The 26246-nt window shown below is 40.6% G+C and overlaps 1 protein-coding gene across 1 annotated transcript; it reads right to left on the minus strand.

Moving 5' to 3' along the window:
* Positions 1-11923: 11923 nt before the first annotated feature.
* On the minus strand, positions 11924-25700 carry UBE2T (ubiquitin conjugating enzyme E2 T). The gene is made up of 7 exons (XM_074220409.1): positions 25600-25700; positions 16027-16159; positions 15191-15260; positions 14435-14540; positions 14069-14167; positions 13883-13966; positions 11924-12296 (listed from the first exon to the last, which is right to left on the minus strand). Exons 2-7 carry the CDS (start codon positions 16133-16135, stop codon positions 12171-12173), a joined length of 594 nt encoding a protein of 197 aa, XP_074076510.1. The 5' UTR covers positions 16136-16159; positions 25600-25700; the 3' UTR covers positions 11924-12170.
* Between the last annotated feature and the right edge of the window lie 546 nt (positions 25701-26246).

The raw sequence follows: 26246 nt of genomic DNA on the forward strand, positions 1-26246 counted from the left end.
GCATAAAATGCACAGGGTAAGAAAGAAAATCAATAATTGGAATGTTATCAAATTGAAATACAGTTATCAAATTATATATGTGTATATATATATTTTTTAATTCACAAACCCCAGGTAAAGAAATCTTGCTCCAGGACATCAGCACTGGGTCAGTAAACTCAGATGTCCTGACTCTGGGAAATCACTATGATGATTTCCTTCCGCTCATAGCTTTAGAGTTGGCATCACTTAGGCATCACTTGATCCAATGTCTTCGTTTACAAGAAGAAGCTACAGCCCAGAGAGGTTAAGTGATTTGCCCAAGACCACTCAGGAAGTCAGTGGCAGAAAGTCCATTCACATTTTCTGATTTCTGTAGCTATAACTTTTCCATAATCACTGTGACTGAATCTGTATTCCAGTTAAGACAGCAAATCCAGGACACATGACAGAGAGATAATTTGCTAAGCTTTTGGAATTCAGTTTTGACTAAAAAATTGCAATATTGTTCACCTCTGAAGGGACCACAAACTCCTAGGACTGTGTTCCTAGATGCTAGGGGCTCATATGACTTCTGTAGAACTGGGAACATTTCCTGAGAATGGAATTTCGCATTGATGGTGACTGTCTAATCTACTTTGAGCCTCATGACTGACCATGTCCCATGGTTCTCTCCATGATAGTGCCAACCACCCTCTCCCAGCAAATACAGTCTATAGTAAGAAAACTGCTATACGCAGACAAGCATAAAGAGAACCTCCTTGATTCTAGGTTGGCTTTTCCAGTCTGGGGCTCATCTGCAGAGAAAGATCATGTGGTAAAGCAGAACATGGATTTAAGTGAGCAAAAGCTAGATTCAAATCCCATTTCCAACAAGTACCACTTTTATAAACATGGGCAAATCACCTAACCTCTCCTGAGCTCAGTTTTCTCATTTGTAAAATGAAGATAAAAATACCTATAGTTAACTTCTTCAGTTTGTGAACATAAAATGAAATCAGATATGTGAAATGTTTTGTAAACATTAAATTCCTTTGTAATTCTTACTTATCATCACCACTATCAACACCATCACTGTCATTGTCATAATCATGTCAATACTTATTGCTATGACCTCCTCATTTCTACTCCTACTTATAAAGTTTTCCTCTATCTGTGAAACTTTGGTGTGGATCAAAGATGGATGAGACAAAGCCCATGTCACTTATTCTTCTCTATCAAACTTCCTAGGAATGGTGAGAGGTGGTTAAAATCTTCTTTTCTTTGCCTGGACAGCACCCCCTAAGATATTTCTATCTAGACTGGAAAGAACCCTGTACTTCCCCATCTACCTTCCCCATCCTTGAACTGTTCTTGGTTTTAAATTCCACCCCACCATCAAGTTATAAATATTTGGATTTTTCTGTATAATAAAATGCTCTTGAAGTCTCAAACACCATTCTAGTTTTTTTCCTGCTGCCTTAGGACTTATGGGGATTAGGGAGAAATTCTGGGTTAAGAAGTGGATTGACACTACCAAGAAGAAAGAATCGGGAGGCATGTGAATGTTTCTGAACCTTAAAGTTTGTGGAGGAGGTCTGTAGAGTTAGAGGGGACAGAGGTTCTAAGTTAGATGCAATAGTGTAGATTGAATTCTTTCCTTCTTCCCTGACTTGATTTGATTCAATTTAATTTAATTCATAAAATCACAGAATCTTAGGAGCTGGAAAGGATGTCTGCAGTTATTTAGTCCAACTTCCTTATACAATGAATATCCAATGAACAGCCTCTGTAATAAACCCTTCAGTTAGTGAGAACTTTTAAGCTGCTGAAGCTGTTCATTCCAATTTAACTTAATTCACATTGGAGTTGTAAAGGATGTGGGGGGAAACATTGAGTTCAAACACTCCATTTTACAGATGAAGAAAGAAATACCTAGATCTTTTATGTGGTAATAACAATAACACTAACATTTATATAGCACTTTGCAAAATGCTTTAATACCATAATAGTTAACAGTTATAGAGCACTTATTCTATTCCAGGCCCTCATTTGATCTTCCCAACAACCCTGGAAGGTAGGTGTGATTATCATCATCATCATTATTATTATTATTCTCGTTCTGCAGCTGAGGAAACTGAGACAGATGGAGGTTAAGTAATTTGCTCAGGGTCAATTAGTGTCTGAGGTTGCATTTAAACTCGAGCCTCCCTGAGTCCAGGATTCAGCCCACAGTGAGCCTCCCAGCTGCCGAGTCACACGAGTAGTATGATTCAGGTGAATTAATGAACTTTTAGAAGTATCTTGTGTACCTAACCTTTTTAGGTTCAGCAAACAATTGACACAGGTAGCAAACAATCACTTAGATGTAAAACTTGAGGGTCTATGAAGGGGTCCATGAAAGAGTTTCCCTTTCACTAAAAACAAGTCAACCTCTATCATCAATCTCTCAGATTGTATGAAACTCTACTATTAGAGAAAACTCACCTTCTTGGGGTTCCTCATACGCAGCACTCCATCGCCTCCCTCTGGAATTTGAACTGGCTATCCTACATGCTGGAATGCACTCCCTCTTCAATCTGGTCTCTTGGAACCCCTGGTTTTCTTCAAGGTTTGAATCCAAAACTGCCTTCTTCCTGGGATCTTTTGTGATCTTCTCAGATACTAGTGCTTTCCCCTAAAATCTCTCTCTGTAACTATATTGCATGTACCTATTCATACATGTGTGATAGATATATGTGGTTGGGACATAGAAAGACAAAGACAACTGTCTCACAGGAGGGATGGATGGATATCTAGTTTGGGATTTAGCTCACCTCTCTCTGGGGGAGACTAATTTTCCTCTGTGTGAGGGAAGTCGGAGAGTCATGGCTGGGAGCTCCTTTACTTATTCTTCTCCTAAAGGGGTACTCAGCTAGAATTAGATCTAAGGGTATAATACTTTGGGGAACCCAGGATCAACATCACTGATTGCTCTCAAAGGGAAGGTAGTTTTTACCTTGCAATTTCTTGGCTGAGCTCTTTCTTTCCAAATGCAAGTTATACAAAAGACCACCACTGATGACTAATACAGCTTATATTTGGCAAAACAAGAAATAAAAGGAAATGGGGAATTCATACAGATGAGACAAAAATCAACAAATATACAAAGGTAAATGGGCTATATTCTGGAATTAGAGGAGATTTAGACTCAAAACAGGAGAGATAAGATCTCACTGAGAGACCATACTCCCTTGCATAATGCTAGGGTTGTAAGGCTGAAAATCAAAGGACATGTTGGGGTTTGGCTCCCCAAATATCTGCTGTTCAAAGAGTCTTTCAAAAGTCTGCCCCAACTTTTTCCCAGAATCTTCTTTAAAGTCCTCCAACAATCTCTGAAGAAGTCCCTTCCTTCCCCACCCCACCTCCTAAGATCTAGGCTCAACATCCTATCATCCAAAGGAGAGACCTCTCCTTAGGTTAAGGCTGTCCTTCAGGGCACCACTCTTTGAGTGGGCAGAGGTGTTACACATGTATGCCAAATACTTACTGATGAATAGATTGGTTCTCTTCTCTTTCTCGGTTTCTTTTAAAATGAAACTCATCTTAGAAATAGTACCTCTTCAAGCTATTGTTATCAGCCTTCATACCCTACGATGAATGAGTTTATAAGATTCTGACCTAAGAGAACTCTAGAGATGATTTTGGAACTTCAGTACCACAGTGGGGTGGGGAGAGGGGAAAGCAGGCTTAGGAAGAGTGATGCAACAGAGAGCAGGAGAGCATTTTACAGACTATAGAGGTGGGAGGACCTTGAAAACAAACTCCATTTACTTCATCTCATAATGATGTTGGGGAGAAGACAGAGAAATGAGAAACAATTAGAAAGTGCTATAAAGCAAACTTCTAAGCCTGATGTTTGTGTAAAGGAGATAAAGGGTGAGTGGTAGACAAGGTGGTTTTCCATTCATTGAAAATAAAAATGGTTAGCTTGAATTTGTATTTAAAGTTTGCAAAGGGCTTCACAAACATAATCTCAGATATGAACTCAGAGAGATGAGTGTTATGATTAGCCCCATTTTATAGAGGAAGAAACTGAGGCAGAGAGAGGTTAAGTGACTTATCTAGGATCACACAGCAAATAAGTGTCTGTGGTTAGTTTTACACTAAGGTTTTCCTGGCTCCAGGTTCAGAGCTCTCTCTTTACTGTACCAGATAACTACTCCTTTAAAAAAGTAAAATTAAATTTAAAAAACAAAAACACCTCAAGCATGTCCAAAACATACTACTTCATCTTGGCACTATAATTTTTTTTGATTCATTGCAATTGTTGTTATTGTTAATGAATGAGGGGAATGGTTTTTAAAATACATTAAATGCAAAGGATTGAAAATGGACACTGTATATTTTTATATCATTACACAAAGCCAGTATAATAAAATTTAAAAAAATGACAGTTGCCCCTTGCTGTGGGCAGCCCAACCCCTTAGTTCTTAGCAAGAATCTGTTGTGTAGGAAGCCCTCCTTTTCAGATCATTATATATGTCTTCTGCCCATGCTTTCTATGTCTGATGAATAACTCCCACCCATCTTATAAAGGCATTTGGAAAGTATTTCTCACCATGGGACCCAGGGACTCCCTTCTCCTCATAGACTGACATTAAGCAACATGCCAAAGGTCCCATAGCACACTAATTAATGGTCCATGCCAAGAATCAGATCACAATGCTAAATCTGAGAGGGAAGTCATTCCCCTATTTCCCTATCTTTTGGTGAGGGCTCAAGTTTCTTAAGCCCAGATCAGAGGTTAAAAGTTGAGATAATATTCAACAAGGGTGGGGAATGGGGTAAAATGTTAAAAAAAGTAACCAATCAAGACAAGGAGAAAATTCACCTATGAATGAGTGGCCTTTCTATGCTACCCAGAAACAAAAAAGATGCCAAGCCAGCCTGGGCTTGCCTTGAGCCAGAATCAGCCCTAATCAGATCCAGCCCAACCTGTGAGTACCTAGCCCATCTCAGACAACATAGACCATAGAGAAAAAGGCTAAGAAAGAACACTGGACTAAGATCATAGAGTTATGGAATTAGAGCATGAAGGAATCTTAGAAATCATCATTTTACAGAAAGGTAAACTGAAATCCAGAGAGTGGTGAGCAGTCAAACTGGAATTTGAACTCACTTTTTATGTGACAGATTAAGTTTATTCCTGAAACTCAGATGTTCTCAATTCTTCCTATCTTTTTTAGAAAAAGATACAGCCTATCATTTAAAGCTCTTAACAATCTACCTTCTATCTATTCCAGTTGGCTTGGCCCACTGTCTATTCCTTGCCTGTGATTTGTCTCCCAGCTTTGTCTGCACAGGAACTGGTCCTTTTATGGATTGTATTCTGCCTTCCGCCTTATACAATCCCATACTTCCTTCCAAGCCCAGGTCCCTGGTACTATCTTCTGCACCCCTCCACACCCTGCCATCTCCCACCATCCCTCAAGTGCATGTAATCTTAAGGGCAGAGACATTGGTTTCCTTTGAATCCTAGGACTAATGCAATGCCTTATATGTGGTGTTATTCAGTCATTTCAGTCATGCCCAACTCTTCATGATCCCATTTGGGGTTTTCTTGGCAGGATACTGAAGTTGTTTGCCATTTTCTTCCCCAGTTTATTTTACAGATGAGGAAACTGAAGCAATAGGGCAAAGTGACTTGCCCAGGGTCATAAATCTGGATTTGAACTCAGGTCTTCCGGACTCCAGGCCTGGCACTCTATCCACAATATACTTAGCTGCTCTTGTAATCATAATACATAGGAACTATTATTGTCACTATTTAACAAATGAGGAAACTGAGACCAACAGGATGAAAGTGACTTGCCCAGGGTCATACAGTTATAAGTGTTTTTTGTTTTTAGGGGTTTTTTTTTTGCAAGGCAACCAGGGGTTAAGTGGCTTGCCCAAGGCCACACAGCTAGGTAATTATTAAGTGTCTGAGATTGGATTTGAACCCAGGTACTCCTGACTCCAGGGCCAGTGCTTTATCCACTGCACCACCTAGCCACCCCATGGTGTCAAGAATTTTCAAGGACTGATATCTCTCATTCTCTTCCTTATCACTATGATTTTATGCTGGAGTTCCTTATGCCTACAATGGACCTTAATAGATCAAGTCACATTGAAGTCTTTCTCTTCATTTAAAGCTCATCTCAGTTTCCACTCCTCCATAAAGACTTCCCTGACCCCTTCAGCTCAAGATAATGTCTCCAATTCCACTTCTTAACTTATCCTAACACTGCTGGAACTTTTCCTTTTCATTTTTATAGCAGATAAGAGTGGATAAATCTTGGTGGGTGGAAGAGGAGGAGGTTCTCTATAACTCCTCATTCACATCAAAGGATCCCATGATCCAGTCCTGAGCCTTAGGCTTCACTAACTAACATACAGTGATTTTCTTGGGGGCATTAACCCCTCTTCTCTGAGCAAGATCTGACATCAGGACCTTCTCATTCATTGTATTCCTTAATTATAATTCTAAACTGTTGTCACCTTTCACTTCCCCAGCTCCTGCTCACTGATGTGGAATGAAGCTGGGGAGTGTGTTGAATCCCTTACTGAAAATTTATGTAACCTCTCCTACTCCTCTCTAATTGATTCTCTATTTGACTCACTGTATTTGACTTTTTTAAAACCTCCTTTCCTTTCCTATAACCTCCTTTCCCCTACTGTTCTCTAATCCCCAAGCTCTTGAGAACCTTAATCCACACTTTTACCAAGAAAACTAAGACTATTTGACATGAGATCCTTCTCATTTCAAACCTCTTAACATAATCCCTGACCCTTCTTTACTCCAGTCTCTGATGAAGAGCTAGTTCTTTTCCTTGAAAAGATCAATCTTTCGGGGCGGCTAGGTGGTGCAGTGGATAGAGCACCAGCCCTGGAGTCAGGGGTACTTGAGTTCAAATCCGGCCTCAGACACTTAATAATTACCTAGCTGTGTGGTCTTAGGCAAGCTACTTAACCCCATTGCCTTGCAAAAGCTAAAAAAAAAAAACCAATCAATCCTTCTACATGTACCTTAATTTCATTTCCCACATCCCCTCCAGTAAGTCACCCCCACCATTGTATTCTATTATTCAACATTAGTCTACTGATTCCTTCCTTGCTGCCTACAAACACATCAATATACTTGAAAAAAAAACTCACTGGATTCCACATGCTCACCAGCTATCTCTTCTTTGCTAAATTCCTTAAGAAAATTATCCATACTAGTGCCTCTATTTCTTCTTTTATCATACCTAAACTGTGATTTGACTTCCAATTTCACTATTCAACTAAAACTGCTCTCTTCAGAGTTACCCATGATCTCTCGCTCTCTCTCTCTCTCTCTCTCTCTCTCTCTCTCTCTCTCTCTCTCTCTCTCTCTCTCTCTCTCTCTCTCTCTCTCGGCAATTGGGATTGAGTAATTTGCCCAAGGTCACACAGCAACTAATAAGTGTCAAGTGTCTGAGAGTGGATTCAAACACAGATCCTCCTGACTCCAGGGCCTGGGCTTTATCCACTGTGACACTTGGCTGCCTCAGTTAGTGATTTCTTAATTGTCAAATATTTACCTCAGTCTCCTCATCTGTAAAATGAACTGGAGAAGGAAATGTCAAGCCACTCCACTGTTTCTGCCAAGAATACTTCCAATGAGATCACAAAAAGTCAAACATGACTGAACAAAACACAATGTATAGCCCACTTCCACTTATTTATTAGAAGTGATTATGATATAAAAATGAGAAAAAATTCATATAATACTTAAAAAGAAAAAAGTTCCCTTTTGAGATGATTCTTCTTTTATAACATGACTAATATGGAAATGTGTTTAACATAGTTATACATTTTGACCTATATCAGATTACTTGCTTTTGGGGAGAGGGAGGGGGGGGAAAGGGAAGGAGAAAAATGTGGAATTCAAAATCTTACCAAAAAAAGTTAAAGCAATCTTTGCATAAGATTGGGAAAAATTTTAAGGAAAAAAAAGAAACTTCTCCCCTATGGAATCTCCCAATCAGAATTATCCAGTCCAATATGTAGAGAACCTCTAAAGTTCAGTTTAGCCACTCCACTCCATCCCAGGACATACAAGGGGTGTGGAACTTCGGGAGACAGGATAGAATTCAGCTTGTCAGAGGACTGGGGAGGTGATGTATGATGTTTCCAAGTCCCATGGAGAGAATGTATTGATTCTGATTTCTCTCAGGGCTTCCCCAAGAATCCGACGAGCAGCACTATCCTGCATTGGACTTTGTGCTTTCAATTGCACCCCAGCCATAATGGTGACCAGGTCCTCCAAACCTCCCCATAATCCTTTCCTATCCCCCTCTTTCCTCCCCCTCCCCATCATCCTCAGGTTTTTGAAACCAACCCTAACAAGCCAACCTGGGAGGGGGAGGGAGCATGCTGATGGAAAAATACACACTAGAACTGGAAAAGGAGTTTTATTTGTGTGTGTTAAATTCTCTCAGCAGCTGAAGGATAAATAGCCGGTGCCCAGCCTTAGCTCAGTGACTGCCCACAAGGTGGGTGGTAAAGTCTGTTCTTATTTAGCTAGTTTGCGGGAGTGGAGGGGAGGCAGGGTAGGGGGTGGGGCAGCTGGTGAGGGAAGCTTAGAATCCACACTGTTTATAGGATCAGTCATGGATGTCATCTTTCCTCTTTAATTAGGGGCTTTAGAGACGAGAAACTTTTCCCTGGGCTAGGAAACCCTCAGTTTACAGTTTTAGAGTAGTAGAACCAATTGACTACTGGGGAGGGAGATGAGGCAATTTTCTTGAGCCTTCCTATGATTATTCTTTCCCTTCCTCTACCTCCCACTCCCACTACAGATTTGATAACTAGAAAGTGTCTACAATATTAGAAACTGGAAAAGGTCTTAGAGGTGCTGGATGGACAGCTCCAAGGTTCCAAGAGGGAGATTGGTTTATCTCAAGAAAGGGATAAAAGGTAAAGGACAGGGTGGGGAGGCTAACCCTTATCTCTCTCCTCACTTTCCTACCCTAACTCCAACCTACTTCTCTGACCAAGAAGGAAAGGGTAAGGAAACAGGTCACCATTTTTGTTTTAGAATAATGTTAATTTTGCTTTTATATCATTAACTTTCCCCTTTCTTCTTCCCCAAGTCATCCTTTATAACAAAAATATGACATTTTATATCCCTCACAAACAGAAATATTTGTCTCCTTCTGTACTCTTGCTATGTAACTGGCAGAATTTATCACATCCTGCTTATATTGTTTGTCTTATTCTTTTGAGACATTAAGTTGAATAGCACAGAAGTTAAGAGTGTTGGAAAAATTCTGAATTCAATTCCAGCATCACTTACTAGCTGTGAACCCTGGATGAATCACTTAACTTCTTGGTACTTTGGTTTTCTCATCTGTAAAATGGAAATGCCACTTACCTCCAAAACTTGATCAAATGATATATTTGAAAAGTATTTTGCAAGTCTTCTATTATTAGTCATCTAAGTATTTCCTAAATCTAACTATTCACAAATTTACATCAAGGAAACCGAAAAACTGGAAGAGAAGATTAAAATTGACTTGCTGGGGAGGTCCATCAATTGGAAAATGGCTGAACAAGTTATGGTATAGGATTGTGATGGAGTACTTTGTACTATAAAAAATGAGGAGAAAGATGGTTCCAGGGAAACATGGGAAGCCGTATATGAACCAATGCAGAGTTGAAGTGAGCAGAACCAGGAGAACATTATACACAACAGCAATATTGTCCAGTGATCAGTTGTGAATGACTTAGTTACTCTGATAATATAAGACAATTGGAAAGATTCATGATGAAAAAAACTATCTACCTCCACAATGAGAAGCAGTGAATAAATTTTTCCTTTTTCCTTTTTCTGAAACATGGATAATATGGAAATTTTTTCATGATTTCAATGTAGAATTGATATCATGTTGCTTGCCTTCTCAATGAGAAGACAGAATTTGGAATTTAATTTTTTTAAAATAAATGCTAAAAATAGTTCATTAACTTTTTTAAAAATTGGTTTTGCACTTGCATATCTTTCAGGTGTCCAAAACAAAACCCCTGAGTATATACTATTACCTATATCTATATATTTTTGTCTAGTCCAGAAGGTCAAGGTCACATATTAGAGTGTAACAAGCCTTTGTCAACCAGATTAAAATATAATTGGAAATTTTTCTTTTTTTGCAAGGCAGTGGGGTGACATGCACAGCTAGGTAATTATTAAGTGTCTGAGGCCAGATATGCACTCAGGTCTTCCTGACTCCAGGGCTGGTGCCCTATTCACTGCACCACTTGGCTGCCCTGGAAATTTTTTTTTTAAAGAAAGATTTGAGTTTTACAATTTTTCCCCTATTCTTGCTTCCTTCCCCCCACCCCCCAAAGAAGGCAGTCTGTTAGTCTTTACATTGTTTCCATGGTATGCATTGATCTCAGTTGAATGTGATGAGAGAAATCATAACCTTAAGGAAGAAAAATAAAAGTGTAAGAGATAGCAAAATTACATAATTTTTTTTTTCCCTGAATTGAAGGTAATAGTCCCTAGTCTTTGTTCAAACTCCACAATTCTTTGTCTGGATACAGGTGGTATTCTCCATCGAAGAAAGTCCAAAATTGTCCCTGATTGTTGCACTGATGGAATGAGCAAGTCCATTAAGGTTGATCATTAGCCCCCACCCCCATGTTGCTGTTAGGGTGTACAATGTTCTTCTGGTTCTGCTCATCTCACTATCAGTTCATGCAAATCCCTCCAGGCTTCCCTGAATTCCCATCCCTCCTGGTTTCTAATAGAACAATAGTGTTCCATCACATACATATAACACAGTTAAACCATTCCCAATTGAAGGACATTCACTTAATTTCCAATTCTTTGCCACCACAAACAAGGCTGCTATGAATATTTTTGTGCAAGTGATGTTTTTACCCTTTTTCATCATCTCTTCAGGGTATAGACCCAGTTGTGGTATTGCTGGATCAAAGGGTATGCATTTTTGTTGTCCTTTGGGTGTAATCCCAAATTTCTCTCCAGAAAGGCTGGATGAGTTTACAGCTCCACCAACAATGTATTAGTGTCCCAGATTTCCCACATCTCTTCCAACATTGAGCATTGTCCTTTCTAGTCATATTGGCCAGTATGAGAGGTGTAAGGTAGTACCTCAGCAGAAAATTATTTTTAAGAAAATAAAAATGCAATAGAACATACTGGTTTTTTAAGCAATATGCACCAGCAGGGATCCTTAAAATTATTGTATTCAGTATCACTGTGCCAGTCAATACGTCTAAAATAACAAATCAATTAAGTTATTTAGGTGGTGAAAAAAATATTGTCTACTGAGTAAATTCTGCAATATATATACCTTAAGCTGATTTCATGATAGTTTGCTCTGATTGCTTTTATGGGGCAACAATATAGCTGTTTTGAGGTATTTTCATTTGTTTTTGAATTTATTATTTTTGTTTCATGGTCTGACTCTTCATGATCTCATTTGGAATTTTTGGGGCAGAAATACTGGGGTAATTTGCCACTTCCTCCTCCAGTTCATTTGAGGATGAGGAAACTGAGACAACAGGGTTGTGACTTGCCCAAGGTCACATAACTCAAGTGTGTGGGGCCAGATTTAAACTCACTTCCTGACTCCAGGCCCAGCACTTTATCCTTTTTACCACCTAGATGATTTTAGCTATGTAAAAATTATTGAGAGGCTAACGGGCAAATAAGGGAAAAAAATGGTTCTAGAATCACAATTTCCACTTTAGGCAACATTCCTAAAACCCAGTGATAACTGAACTGTTTGTAACAGCAATCCCTTAATCTGTCAAAGTTTCCTTGATCATGGTGGGAAGAGAGTAAAATTGTAATCAATAGCAACAATACTAATTTAACATTCTGATTATATACTCTCTTCCACCAGCTCACTCCCAAATACACACACAGGGTAAACACAGACCCAATGTTAAATGATTATTTATTTTTCAGGTTAAAAGGTTTCAAAATACATATGTACAAGATAAATACAACAAATTACATTCAGAGAATTAGTCTACTGCAGTATACATAAATATACAAAGCCTGTTTTATAAGGGAAAAATCCTTCCACTCTCATCAAAGACCAAAAAAAAAAAAAAACATTCAGAAGGATGAGGTTCACTCAGAATCCTTGACAAAAGTGGATTGCTATTAGCTGCAATGGCTTGCAATAGGCTTCCTAAATATCAGGACAAAGTCTCTTCTCTGGTCCCTCCAGCTTGGAACCTTTTCTTTTCTGTGGCACTTCTGCAACTTTGGGGTTACTGGGTTCTGGTAGATTCTCCACATCCTCATTCTCTTTGTTCTGGGAAAAAGAACAGAAAGGGTAAATAGAAGAGGAATGAGCAGCAACACTGGGGCTCTTTGTTTAGAGCACCATGGTAAAACTCAAAGTACCTTCTTCCCTTTGTTTTCCTTTCACCTACTGGGGGGGGAGGGGATAACAAAGGAGGGGAAGATGCCATTCCTCTCCTTTGCTTTTCTCTTAAAGATCACCCAAATCCTAAGCAAGCAGGCCTAATTGCAAAAGACCCCTTCACCATCAGGAGGCTCCCTCCTCTTGAATTCCCTTCAATTCTCCCCAAAGGGAAGAGAGACCCTATGGGGTCAACTGTCAGCTCAGGTCACTTGGATAAACACCTTCCAGTGAGATGGAGGGTCACCAGGTCTTACCATTTCCCCTGTCACTATGACCTGAAGACTTCAGTGATATATTGCCTGATCTACTCATGTAAACACAGAGAAATGGCTTTTTTCATTCATTCACTCATTCCTCCAAACCCCTGTGATTAATAAAAAATCCCAGCTGCCTGAACATGTGCCCTGCTTCATGGTGGACTTCCCTTACATGAAATCATCAAGAACTTTTATTCTGAAGGAGCCTGTAGTTCAGCAGTTTGGATTCTGAAATGGTGAAAAAAAAACTTGTAGCTAATTGAAACTGATGGGGTGAATCTAGAAGATTCTGCCAGGGGGTCACTTCTCTCTTCTTTCCTAAAAGGCCTCCGGTAAATTCTTAGGCAGACTCTCCTGAAAGCCGTCATCTGTCAAGCCCCAAACAACCCCCCCTACTTGTGTAGGGGAAACTGGAAGACAAGGCTCTTCACCCCAACCCCCAACCCACCCTGAACAAAATGTTCCGGTAAGCAGAGGAGGCATGCCCTCTAGTGTTACCAATGGAGCATGGCTGGCAGGTACCAGCTGGGCAAGGCAGAGAAAGGCCATCTGGTCCTTCTAGAGAGGGCACTGTGATGAGTTTCTCCATGGAACAACTTCCACTGAAGAAGCCCAGTCCCCCTTTTTTGGAGGATGCTTCCTTTTCTCTGGTTCCCTAATCCTACCCCCTGCAAACACATGCAGATACCTGAGCTCTAAGGTATTCTGATCCCATAGTCCTCTTCCACCAACAAGGGGACATAGTAGATATATTGTGTTTAGAAGCAAGAAGACCTGGACTCAAATCTTGTCCCAGATACCTAACAGCTCAGTGACTGGAAAAGCTGCTGTATGTTCCAGTTTCCTCATTTGTAAAATGAGGGGCTAGACAGCCTCTGGAATCCCTTCAGCTTTAAATCCATGCTTTTGTCAAATCTGTCTTTTCTGGAGGCAGAGGGACTGAAGGGTGAGGATGAGGTCACATGCACCTGTCCCCCAGGGCCAGGCAGAGTTGAGTGAGTGGCTCCCCTTGGTCTAAGAGAGATCCACTCACTCCTCACCACTGAGTCACAGGATGAGAGGTGTAATCTTTAAGGTAAAGGAGCCCTTTCTCCCCTCTTACTTTGAGGGGCAAAATGAAGAAAATCCAAATATTTCACAGCACAATATGTACCTGTTGGATGGGAGGAACCCATTATTGCTATAAACACAGGAGGAAGCCATTCAGAACATTACCTCTTGCCTTTGACGAGCATGCTTCTCGGTCCACTCTCTGGCATTCTTGAGGAAGATTTGTTTGTTGTACTTAAACTCTGAAGACTAGGAAGAAAACAAAGAAAACAAAGAAGAAGAGTCTTACCTCTGAAATCAGGTGCTACATCTTTGGGGTGAGTGGGGCTGCACCAGAGATGAGAAACTTACTATGTCAGCCATGAGGGGGTCATCAGGGTTGGGCTCCGACATGAGCAGTTGGATGGAGGTCAAAACGGTGGAAATGTTCAGAGATGGTCTCCAAGCGCCCTATACAAAGATGCAAACAAAAGAACTTCTATTACAAGGTAAATGATACAAAAGCAGGTGTTTTCTATAAACCCCTCACTTTTTAAAAAACCATTTTTTGTTTTTTCCCCCCAATTACATGTAGAGGAAGTTTTCAATATTTATTTTTGTAAAATTTTCTCTATCCCTCCCTTCTCTTCCCCCTCCCCTAGACAACAATCTGAAATAGGTTATACATGCTCAATCATGTTAAACACTTTTCTATATTAGTCACGCTGCCTCACTTACTTTTGGTGGCAGTTTGAGGACATCCAAGCAGATCCTCCCTGCAGAGTCAATGTTAGGGTGATAGATGGGAGTCAAAAAGCGTATCTTTGGAGGTTCAAATGGGTACCTTTGAAAGTATAGGACAGAAAGTTCAGTTCCTTGCTGCTGCTGCTACAGTTTATGGAATCATTCATAGTTTTCACAACAACGCTATCCCAAGAAGCCTACCTATGGGTTTTAGAAGGGCTCTTTGAGTCCAACCTTCTGGAGTGACTTTTGCTCAAATTAACCTAGGTAAAAGTGGGTCTACAAAAGTCAGCATTCAATTCCGGTATATAGAAATATCTAGAAAATATAGCCTCCCAAATGGAATTGACAGATATATTTGATTGCTTCTTAACCTATAGTCTCATTAATGATGTATCATGTGGTGAATCTCCTCAGGATGTCAGTTTGCAAGGTCTAGCTTGATGAGATCTAGAATAACCATTTGAATATTCAGAACTCCCCCTCCTCATCCTAAATGCAAGGATTTTACCTGATAAGGCCCTTAGGAGGTTCATATTGCTAGAAAGAACCTTGGAGATGATCAATTCAAATCTCATTTTACAGACCCAGAGAAATGATGAGTTTCTGAAGCCACATAAAGAATTAATAGTAAAATAGAGGCTAGAATTCAGTTCTTCTGGCTCCCAGTCATATGCCCAGCTCACTATAGCTTGCTGCCACCCAAAGGGCTCCTTGCCTTTGCAAGTTTGCAATCAAATCTGCACTGACCTTTCAGGAATAGAGACTTCCAGCTTGAAAATACCCTTTTCATAGGGTGTGTTGGTTCCACCTAAAATCTCTTGTAAGGCAAAAAGGAAAAAAAAGAGATGAGTTATATTGCTCAACACCTTAGTTCTAAATTCTCTAGACTGGAGAAACTAGGTCTGGGCCTACAATTTTCTTCCCAAGGTTCTAAAACCAGTCCCTTTCTCAAAACCTTCTTGCTATTCAATATGGTCATACTTTACCCACAAATATTTTTAGGTAAGGTATTAAAAGGCTTATAGAATCTTAGATTTAGAGATGAAAGAGACCTCAGAGGCCGCTGTGATCATTCTCCTCCTTTTACAAATAGGGAAACTAAGGCACAGAGAGGAAAAGTAATCATACAAATGAGAATTTAAGCCGCCCTGTCCTGACTCCATGCTCAGCGACCTATCCTGGTACCCTAAGCAGCCTCTCAATTTGATCATTTCCTGTCAAAGGGAAATAGGCTAAAGTTGCTCTTCTGAAACCTGGAAAAATAGAAGGGAATATGGCATCCTTTTTATGAAAACAGACACTTGGGCTAGAAAGGGACTAAGATGCTTGGTCTTTCTTCTAAAATTTAAGAGAAAGGGGCAGCTAGGTGGCGCAGTGGATAAAGCACTGGCCTACCTGGGTTCAAATCCGGTCTCAGACACTTAATAATTACCTAGCTGTGTGGCCTTGGGCAAGCCACTTAACCCCATTTGCCTTGCAAAAAAAAAAAAAAAAAAAAAAAACCCTAAAATTTAAGAGAAGAGACCAATTTCTGAAATTCAACCTGCCCTTCCCAAGGCTCATGGGGTGGGGGGCATACTTACGAGCTCGGAGATCATCCATTTGGTTTGTGTTCTGCCAGCATGTGATGCCTGGGGGTGGCTCTGTGGCTAACAGGTGCAGCTCCCGCTTTAGGCGTGAAGTTCTCTGCATGGTCTTCTGAGGAAGCTGGCACACCTTACAATGGAAGAGTGGAGAAAGAGTCAGCAATCATTCCTCTGGGGTCTCCAATCCACCAAGTACTCACGAAGTGCCTACTGCTATACCAGGACCAGGCTAAATGCTAGGGTTTCAAAAAAGGCAAATGACAATGCCGTATGTCTTCAAAAAGCAGAAAGACAATTGGAAGAAAACAGTACATGCCCAAATAACTAAAAACAAAATGAATACAATACCACTTCAGGGGAAGGGAATGCTACTAATAATCAAGGGATTTTGGAATGGGCTCATGTAGGGAGAGGGGGACCCAAGAGTTAGAATGGAGGAAGGAGGGCATTTCAGGAAGAGGTATGGAGACCAAATGCCAGATACAGGGATCAAAAGATTGTGTAAGAGGGTCTAAAGTAAGAAAAATATCAATCTAAATGAAATTAAAACTAGACTGTTAGAGCTTTAAATGTCAACAAAGTCTCAATTCCTGGTGGCAACAGGGAGCCACTGAAGCTTTTTTTTTTAAGGTTTTTGCAAGGCAATGGGATTAAGTGGCTTGTCCAAGGCCACACAGCTAGATAATTATTAAATGTCTGAGACCGAATTTGAACCCAGGTACTCCTGACTCCAGGGCTGGTGCTTTATTCACTGTGCCACCTAGCCACCACCACTGAAGCTTTTAAGGTAAGGGAGTGACATAGCTACATCTGTGCTTAGGCAGCAGGAGGCTGGAGCAGGAAGGAAAAAGCATAGTTGAGTGGCCATTGTCCAGGGAGATGCCCTGTGGGTAGAGATGGGGATGAATGGGAAGTGTTGTGACAGTGAAGTCAACACGAGCTGGCAAGAGTGATAAGAAGGACAAAGGCAAGAAGTGAAAGTAAGGAACCAAGGAGGACTCCTAGGCTATCAACACAGGTGACTGGAAGATAAGGGGTTCCATTTCAGAGACAGCAAGTCTGAGGTGCTTTAGAGGCAACCTGTTGGTGAGTCTAGCAGACAGCTGGCCATGATGAACTGGAACTTGTGAGAGATGAAGTTTAGACACATAGATCTGGGAATCATCTGTGTACAGTTATCAAGTGAACATAGGGAAAGTGATGGGACTACAGAGATAGAGAGGACAGAGAGGGTAAGATAGAAATAGAGGGGGGAAAGGGAGAGAGGAAAAAAAGGAAGAGGAGGAGGAGGAGATAAAAAGAAGGTCCGGATAAAGCTTTGGAGAATATTATTCCAATTTCCCCCACTATTCTTTTTTTTTCCCTACTATTCTTCTAAAGGGAACTGAAGTTTGGTTGTTTTTCACTTCTAACTGAATTTCACCAATGACTTCAAAGTATCCCTTGAATTCTTCAAAAGACCATGGACTTCACAAGCGTAGTACCTCCCCTGCAGATACAGATGGAACCCCTGCATACCCCAGTGGATGTGCAGTGATCCTGAAGAAAGCCACAAAATTGGGCTGATTTTATCCACTAAAACTTTATGATATGGGCAGCTAGGTGGCGTGGCATAGTGGATAAAGCACCAGCCCTGGAGTCAGGAGTACCTGGGTTCAAATCCAGTCTCAGACACTTAATAATTACCTAGCTGTGTGGCCTTGGGCAAGCCACTTAACCCTGTTTGCCTTGCAAAAACCTTAAAAAAAAAAAAAAAAAAAACTTTATGATACAATTCGGAATCCTCAGTCAGTGGCCATAATACTTCTTCCCCCTTTTTTGTATCTTTTTTTTTAACCCAGTAATGCTGATGTTTCTCACTTACAGCAGAGGTTCTAGCTTTCTAAGTGGTCTAAGAACATTTAGGCTAATGAATGAAGGATTCAAGTCTCCTGAAGGTAAGGATCCATTTTGGTTTTGTCTTAAGAAGTGGTTTGCCCTTAGTAGATAGAATATTGAATGAATTTTTTTCAGTCATTTCAGTCATGTCCAACTCTTCCTCATCCCATTCCTAGGCAAAGGGAATGGAATGATCTGTCATTTCCTTCTCCAAAGGAATGGAAAATTGAATGAATGGATATGAGCTATGTTGGCTTCCCTCTCCATGCCTCAAACTCTATCAAGCAAGAGGGGAAAAAAAAACAAAAATCAAAGTCTCTGCTCTCAAGGAGCTTCCAGTCTGCCTAATTTATTGCCATCTTCACCAGTTTCTTGAGTATGAAGTGAAACATTTTTGTTTTGATTTGCATCTCTCATTAATGATATATAACAATCTCACAATTTGCATTTCTCCTTTTGAGAATTGTTTATTTATATCCTGACAATTTATAAGCGAGAAATAATTTTTTGGTATATTTATATTTTGTTTATTCCCCATATAGCTTTGATATCAGATCCTTATTAAGCATTTAATTGCTAAGTCAACTTTCAGTTGAGTCCAACATTCTGGGACCCCATTTGAGGTTTTCTTGGCAGAGACACTGGAGTGGTTTGCTATTTCCTTCTCCAATTTATTTTACAAATGAGGAACTGAGGGAGTTAAATGACTTGTCCAGGGACAAGTCAGGTCCTCCTGACTCCAGTATTAGCACTCTATCCACCACCTAGTAGTTTTCCTTTATTAGATATAGTTAATACAATTATTTTTTTCCAAAAAAAAAAAAAAAACAGTTTGCTAGGCTGATTTTTATTTGTGCAAAAATTTTTTTATTTCATATAACTGAAATTACCTATTTTATACTCTGTAATTGTTTGTATAATATATTTGGCTAAAAATTTTCCCCTTAAATAGTTGTGAAAGGAACATGATCTTGATCTCATAATAAAAAAAAATGTTGTGAGCTTTTATATTGATGCTGAATATCCAATGAATATATTATGCTACATGATATAAGGTATTTGGCTAGCCCTATTTTCTGATAAATTAGGTCACTGATCAAGTTTCCCTAATACCACTTAACTCAAAGGAGTCCTTGCTCCAGTAATTTATTTTTCTGGGACTTATTAAACATTGGTTCCCTGTTTTTCACCAATTATCTAATCTAATGGCTTTCCCCCACAGCCTTCACCTGTTTTGACTTCTCTATAGTGTTGACTCTTCTTCACACCTATCCTTTTCTACTCTACCCTGTTCTCCCTAAGGTTCAAAGATGCTATCTTTGGTCAGTTCTCCCCAGGCCTAGGATTAGTCCTTCATTGGCTTCTTATCCCCTTCACTACCCCCTCCCAGTCTCTATACTTTCTTTCTCAGCAGTCTCATTCATTTTTATCAATTTGGTTACTTCCCTTCTCTTAATGATTCTTGCCCTGATCTTCTAAGATCTGGATCAGTATTAACCTTTTTTGTGTGTTATGGATCTCTTTGGCAGTACTAAATGAAATTAAAACTAGATTGTTAGAGCTTTAAATGTCAACAAAGTCTCAATTCCTGGTGGCAACAGGGAGCCACTGAAGCTTTTTTTTTTAAGGTTTTTGCAAGGCAATGGGATTAAGTGGCTTGTCCAAGGCCACACAGCTAGATAATTATTAAATGTCTGAGACCGAATTTGAACCCAGGTACTCCTGACTCCAGGGCTGGTGCTTTATTCACTGTGCCACCTAGCCACCACCACTGAAGCTTTTAAGGTAAGGGAGTGACATAGCTACATCTGTGCTTAGGCAGCAGGAGGCTGGAGCAGGAAGGAAAAAGCATAGTTGAGTGGCCATTGTCCAGGGAGATGCCCTGTGGGTAGAGATGGGGATGAATGGGAAGTGTTGTGACAGTGAAGTCAACACGAGCTGGCAAGAGTGATAAGAAGGACAAAGGCAAGAAGTGAAAGTAAGGAACCAAGGAGGACTCCTAGGCTATCAACACAGGTGACTGGAAGATAAGGGGTTCCATTTCAGAGACAGCAAGTCTGAGGTGCTTTAGAGGCAACCTGTTGGTGAGTCTAGCAGACAGCTGGCCATGATGAACTGGAACTTGTGAGAGATGAAGTTTAGACACATAGATCTGGGAATCATCTGTGTACAGTTATCAAGTGAACATAGGGAAAGTGATGGGACTACAGAGATAGAGAGGACAGAGAGGGTAAGATAGAAATAGAGGGGGAAAGGGAGAGAGGAAAAAAAGGAAGAGGAGGAGGAGGAGATAAAAAGAAGGTCCGGATAAAGCTTTGGAGAATATTATTCCAATTTCCCCCACTATTCTTTTTTTTTCCCTACTATTCTTCTAAAGGGAACTGAAGTTTGGTTGTTTTTCACTTCTAACTGAATTTCACCAATGACTTCAAAGTATCCCTTGAATTCTTCAAAAGACCATGGACTTCACAAGCGTAGTACCTCCCCTGCAGATACAGATGGAACCCCTGCATACCCCAGTGGATGTGCAGTGATCCTGAAGAAAGCCACAAAATTGGGCTGATTTTTATCCACTAAAACTTTATGATATGGGCAGCTAGGTGGCGTGGCATAGTGGATAAAGCACCAGCCCTGGAGTCAGGAGTACCTGGGTTCAAATCCAGTCTCAGACACTTAATAATTACCTAGCTGTGTGGCCTTGGGCAAGCCACTTAACCCTGTTTGCCTTGCAAAAACCTTAAAAAAAAAAAAAAAAAAAAACTTTATGATACAATTCGGAATCCTCAGTCAGTGGCCATAATACTTCTTCCCCCTTTTTTGTATCTTTTTTTTTAACCCAGTAATGCTGATGTTTCTCACTTACAGCAGAGGTTCTAGCTTTCTAAGTGGTCTAAGAACATTTAGGCTAATGAATGAAGGATTCAAGTCTCCTGAAGGTAAGGATCCATTTTGGTTTTGTCTTAAGAAGTGGTTTGCCCTTAGTAGATAGAATATTGAATGAATTTTTTTCAGTCATTTCAGTCATGTCCAACTCTTCCTCATCCCATTCCTAGGCAAAGGGAATGGAATGATCTGTCATTTCCTTCTCCAAAGAAATGGAAAATTGAATGAATGGATATGAGCTATGTTGGCTTCCCTCTCCATGCCTCAAACTCTATCAAGCAAGAGGGGAAAAAAAAACAAAAATCAAAGTCTCTGCTCTCAAGGAGCTTCCAGTCTGCCTAATTTATTGCCATCTTCACCAGTTTCTTGAGTATGAAGTGAAACATTTTTGTTTTGATTTGCATCTCTCATTAATGATATATAACAATCTCACAATTTGCATTTCTCCTTTTGAGAATTGTTTATTTATATCCTGACAATTTATAAGCGAGAAATAATTTTTTGGTATATTTATATTTTGTTTATTCCCCATATAGCTTTGATATCAGATCCTTATTAAGCATTTAATTGCTAAGTCAACTTTCAGTTGAGTCCAACATTCTGGGACCCCATTTGAGGTTTTCTTGGCAGAGACACTGGAGTGGTTTGCTATTTCCTTCTCCAATTTATTTTACAAATGAGGAACTGAGGGAGTTAAATGACTTGTCCAGGGACAAGTCAGGTCCTCCTGACTCCAGTATTAGCACTCTATCCACCACCTAGTAGTTTTCCTTTATTAGATATAGTTAATACAATTATTTTTTTCCAAAAAAAAAAAAAAAAACAGTTTGCTAGGCTGATTTTTATTTGTGCAAAAATTTTTTTATTTCATATAACTGAAATTACCTATTTTATACTCTGTAATTGTTTGTATAATATATTTGGCTAAAAATTTTCCCCTTAAATAGTTGTGAAAGGAACATGATCTTGATCTCATAATAAAAAAAATGTTGTGAGCTTTTATATTGATGCTGAATATCCAATGAATATATTATGCTACATGATATAAGGTATTTGGCTAGCCCTATTTTCTGATAAATTAGGTCACTGATCAAGTTTCCCTAATACCACTTAACTCAAAGGAGTCCTTGCTCCAGTAATTTATTTTTCTGGGACTTATTAAACATTGGTTCCCTGTTTTTCACCAATTATCTAATCTAATGGCTTTCCCCCACAGCCTTCACCTGTTTTGACTTCTCTATAGTGTTGACTCTTCTTCACACCTATCCTTTTCTACTCTACCCTGTTCTCCCTAAGGTTCAAAGATGCTATCTTTGGTCAGCTCTCCCCAGGCCTAGGATTAGTCCTTCATTGGCTTCTTATCCCCTTCACTACCCCCTCCCAGTCTCTATACTTTCTTTCTCAGCAGTCTCATTCATTTTTATCAATTTGGTTACTTCCCTTCTCTTAATGATTCTTGCCCTGATCTTCTAAGATCTGGATCAGTATTAACCTTTTTTGTGTGTTATGGATCTCTTTGGCAGTATGGTGAAACTTAGAAATTTTCAGAATATTTTTAAATTCACAAAATAAAATTACTATGACTACAAAGTAAATGAATGATATTTAAATAAGCTACATGCAATTACAAAGGAAACAAATTATATTGAAAGTTATAATTATTTTAAAAAATCAAAAAAAAACCCAGCTAACAGACCTTATTTAGGTTAAGAGTTGGAGTTCACTTTATTATTCCACTCTCACCTAATATTGAACATGTCTAAAATGGAATTCTTTAGCATTCCTCACCAATCTGATTCTCCTTCTGTCTTTATGATTTGTTAATGAGCACCTAGTCTTCCATATTTATAGGCACATACCATATCCAGTGAGATCTTGATAGTCTCATTTCTAATATCTTCTGTATCCAGCCCTATCTATTCTTAACACAAGCACATTAGTACAAGTCTCATTTCCAGTCACTTTGGTTCCAGAACACCCTTCTGGATCCTTCCTATTCCTCATCACTGTTCATACTGCTGCCAGAGTAACTTTCACACCCACAGATCTGGCCATGGCACTCCTCCACTTAAAAGTCTTGAGAGAGTGCTGCTGCCATGATCTTAATATTGAAATCCCTGTACCAGCATCCTAGCACCTCCACAACCTGGCACCACCCTACCTTTCCAGTCAAATCTCATATATTACTCCTCTCTGTGCTAGTCAAATCTGATGATTCTCAGATTTCTGCTTATCCCCAAACCCAACAAGTAATGAGCTTCCCTGATTTCAGTCCTTTGGTCTCAGGATTTTCCTCCAATCTGGAAATACATTTCATCCCCATTTTCCACAATGGACAAATCTTACCTGTTCTTTACAGCAATGTCTCAAATACAAGCTATCCCAGGATGTGTCCCTTTGGTCATGAATTTTGTAATGCTTTAATTCACACATCATGTCATAGTGTGTACTGCAGGCATCTTCTTTGATGTCAAATCCTACTAGACTGCAAATTCCTCCAAGATAGGAACTGTGTCTCATTTAAATGTTAAATCTCTCTTGGAGCTTAAGCAGAGTTTTGCCTGGGTAGTCCCTTCACAAATATATCACATTATCAAATTTTAGTTTTTCATTTGGGTGTGACACTTATCAAATCTGTTATATGATGGAATCAACTTTTTTTTTATGTTGGGCCTTAAGCTACCCATTTTTATGGACCCAAACTCAGGTTTTAGTAGATCTCATCAGATTGAAGTAATCTATACTTCAAGAATGCATGATCAAGCTATTGGTGGGTAGTTGTGCCACCAAAACAGAATCATCTACATTGGCTGTTTTCACTTCTTCATCCATTCACTTCTAAATTCCTCTCAATTTGACTTCTGGCTCTACTACACTCAAATAAATTTTCTCCAAGATTTCCGAAGATCTTTTGACAGCTAGATCCAACAGTTTTTTCTTCTAAGTCTTGATTCTCCTTGATCTTTCTGAAGTATCTGACACTGCTCTTCCTGGATACATACTTTTCCCTTGGCTTCCATTACACTACTTTCTCCTGGTGATTCTCCTACCTACTTACCCTTTTTAAAATCTCCATTGCTGTATCATCATAACTTCTGGAACCCTTAGCTTGGATATTCCCTCTTTTCTCTTCCCATTCTATCTAGGTTCTCTCACAAATCTCATCAGTACCCATTAGTGCAGTTATATCTCCTTGCAGATGACTTTCAAATCTATTAATCCAGTTCTAATCTTGCCAGATCTTTCTTTAAGGCCATCCCAAAGGCATTTCAAACTCAGTGTGTTCAAAACTGAACTGTCTCCTCTTCTACCCAAACCAGTCACTTGTTGAAACTTTTCTAGTCAAACTTGAAATTTCTCTCCCTCATTGCCTACATTTAATCAGTCACCAAGTCTTCTGGGTTCTCCCTATACATCTTTCATTTCAACCTCCTTTTCTCTGTTTGCACAACTATACCCAACTTGAGGCCTCTAACACCTCCCACCTGGATAGCCTTCAAATCTGTTTTTTGGCCTCCAGGCCTACCTCCTCCACACAGTTGCCAAAATAAACTTCCTGCAGAGGCCTGACTGTAAGTCATTCACTTGGTCAAAAACCTTCATTTCAATTCAATGGGCCTTTACAAAGTGCTTACTATATATGTCACTGCAGGATGCTGGGGGTCCCAGAACAAGGGTTTCCTCAACATCTTGGAGTTCCCATCCTATTGGGGGAAACAAGTCTGCATTTTTTTTTACTTGTCCTGCTACTCTGAATCTCCCCATTAGTGTATCATTTATCACCTGCAACTTTAGAGTAATTCTATTTTCCAATAGTGTGCACTATAGACATAATACACATGTGGAGAATAAATATTAAGAAAATTGGGAGCAATTGGTGGTACAGCCTTGGAATCAGGAATACCTGAGTTCAAATCTGACCTAAGACACTTAATAATTGCCTAGCCGTGTAGCCTTGGGCAAGCCACTTAACCCCATTGCCTTAAATAAAAAAAAAAATTGGGTTTAAACTATATTTTTATGAAAACTCGGGATTCTGTGAGAGGGTAGTGAGAGAGAATACGGCATCAGTTTGGCAGGAAGGTGGAAGCAGAGAGGTGAAGGCTGTGAGGTCAGTCCGGCTTTGCCAAAGTGGGCTTTATTTTAACTTTTTAGTTTCTGCAAGGCAATAGGGTCAAGTGGCTTGCCCAAGGCCACACGGCTGGGTCATTATTAGGTGTCTGAGGCCGCATTTGAACTCAGGTCGTCCTGACGCCAGGGCCGTCGGAGGCCTCTTGAAGCGGGAGACTGGCCAGACCCGCATCCACGCGGTTCTGAGGCCTCTGAATCCGCTTTAATCAACACGAGGAGAGCGCGGACCCTTGGGGAAAATGGGAGAATCCGAGGGAGCTGCGAGACGCGGAAACAAGGCCGGAGGCTTCGCAGCGGCGGGACGCGGCGGGAGGGAGGGCTTCCCTTCCCGGAGAAGGCGAGCCGGCGGGCGGGAGCGCTCGGTTCCGGACGCTCCGCTCGGGACGCCCCGCAGGGAGCCGGAAGCGTGTCACTGATTGGTGGAAGCCGTTGATCGACAACTCCCCCAGCCAATAGCGACTTTCCGGAAGCACTTCAAAGAGCAGCGCGATGTCTAACGCTGAGTGGCCGCCCCTCCCCCCAGAAAGCCCAACCCCTCCCCCCCGCAAACGGCACAAACAGCACTCCCGGCGGGCGAAAGAGGCGCCCCCTGCCCCCACGCTGCACAGCGGCCGCACACAGCGCGGAGGAGAGGGCTCGGGCCATTGGTAAGGGTGGGGAGGGAGCAGTCCTTCTCACCTGAGCTAGCCGAACCCGAGCTCCTCTGGGAGGGGTGTGGCTCCACGAGGGCGCCAGTTTCTAAAACCAAGAGCGCCGCCCCGATTGGTCCTCTCCTAGCCGCAGGGGGAGGAACGCGGCCGGCTATTGGTCCGCCTGCCTTGATGTCATTGCGCAGCTGCGGTGCAAAGCAGCACGCGCTATGGATGGTGGGCATGGGGAAAGGGGCGGGGCTTCCAGAGGGCGGTTGCCATGGTTTCTCACCAGCACAGCCCAGGCCCCTCCTCGGTCCAGGCTCCTAGTGGGCTGACTGACTGCGCTCTTAGGGCACGATCCCAGGCATGGGACCAAAAATAAAGTCCGTGACCTTAGATTGTTTTTTCTTTTTGTTTTTGTGTTATTTTTGTTTATGGGTTTTGTTTTTGGTTTTTTGGTTATTTGGTTTTTGCAAGGCAAATGAGGTTAAGTGGCTTGCCACACAGGTATTAAGTGTCTGGGGTCGGATTTGAACCCAGGTCCTTCTGATTCCAGGACCACTGCGCCACCTAGGTACCAAAACCTGGGGGTTTTTTTTAGTTTTTTTGCAAGCCAATGGGGTTAAGTGACTTGCCCAAGGTCACACAGCTAGGTAATTATTTAAGGTTTTAAGGTTTTTTAAGGTTTTTTTT

Source organism: Macrotis lagotis, chromosome 2, assembly GCF_037893015.1.
Source record: "Macrotis lagotis isolate mMagLag1 chromosome 2, bilby.v1.9.chrom.fasta, whole genome shotgun sequence".
Lineage (NCBI taxonomy): Eukaryota > Metazoa > Chordata > Mammalia > Peramelemorphia > Peramelidae > Macrotis > Macrotis lagotis.

Excerpts from the sequence above, each read along its gene's own strand:
- UBE2T (XM_074220409.1), bottom strand. The coding sequence starts at position 16,135 with ATGCAGAGAACTTCACGCCTAAAGCGGGAGCTGCACCTGTTAGCCACA. Across the intron at positions 15,261-16,026 it reads AATGGATGATCTCCGAGCTC|AGATTTTAGGTGGAACCAAC; the intron begins GTAAGTATGCCC and ends TTGCCTTACAAG. Across the intron at positions 14,168-14,434 it reads TCCTCAAACTGCCACCAAAA|GGCGCTTGGAGACCATCTCT; the intron begins GTAAGTGAGGCA and ends ATCTTTGTATAG.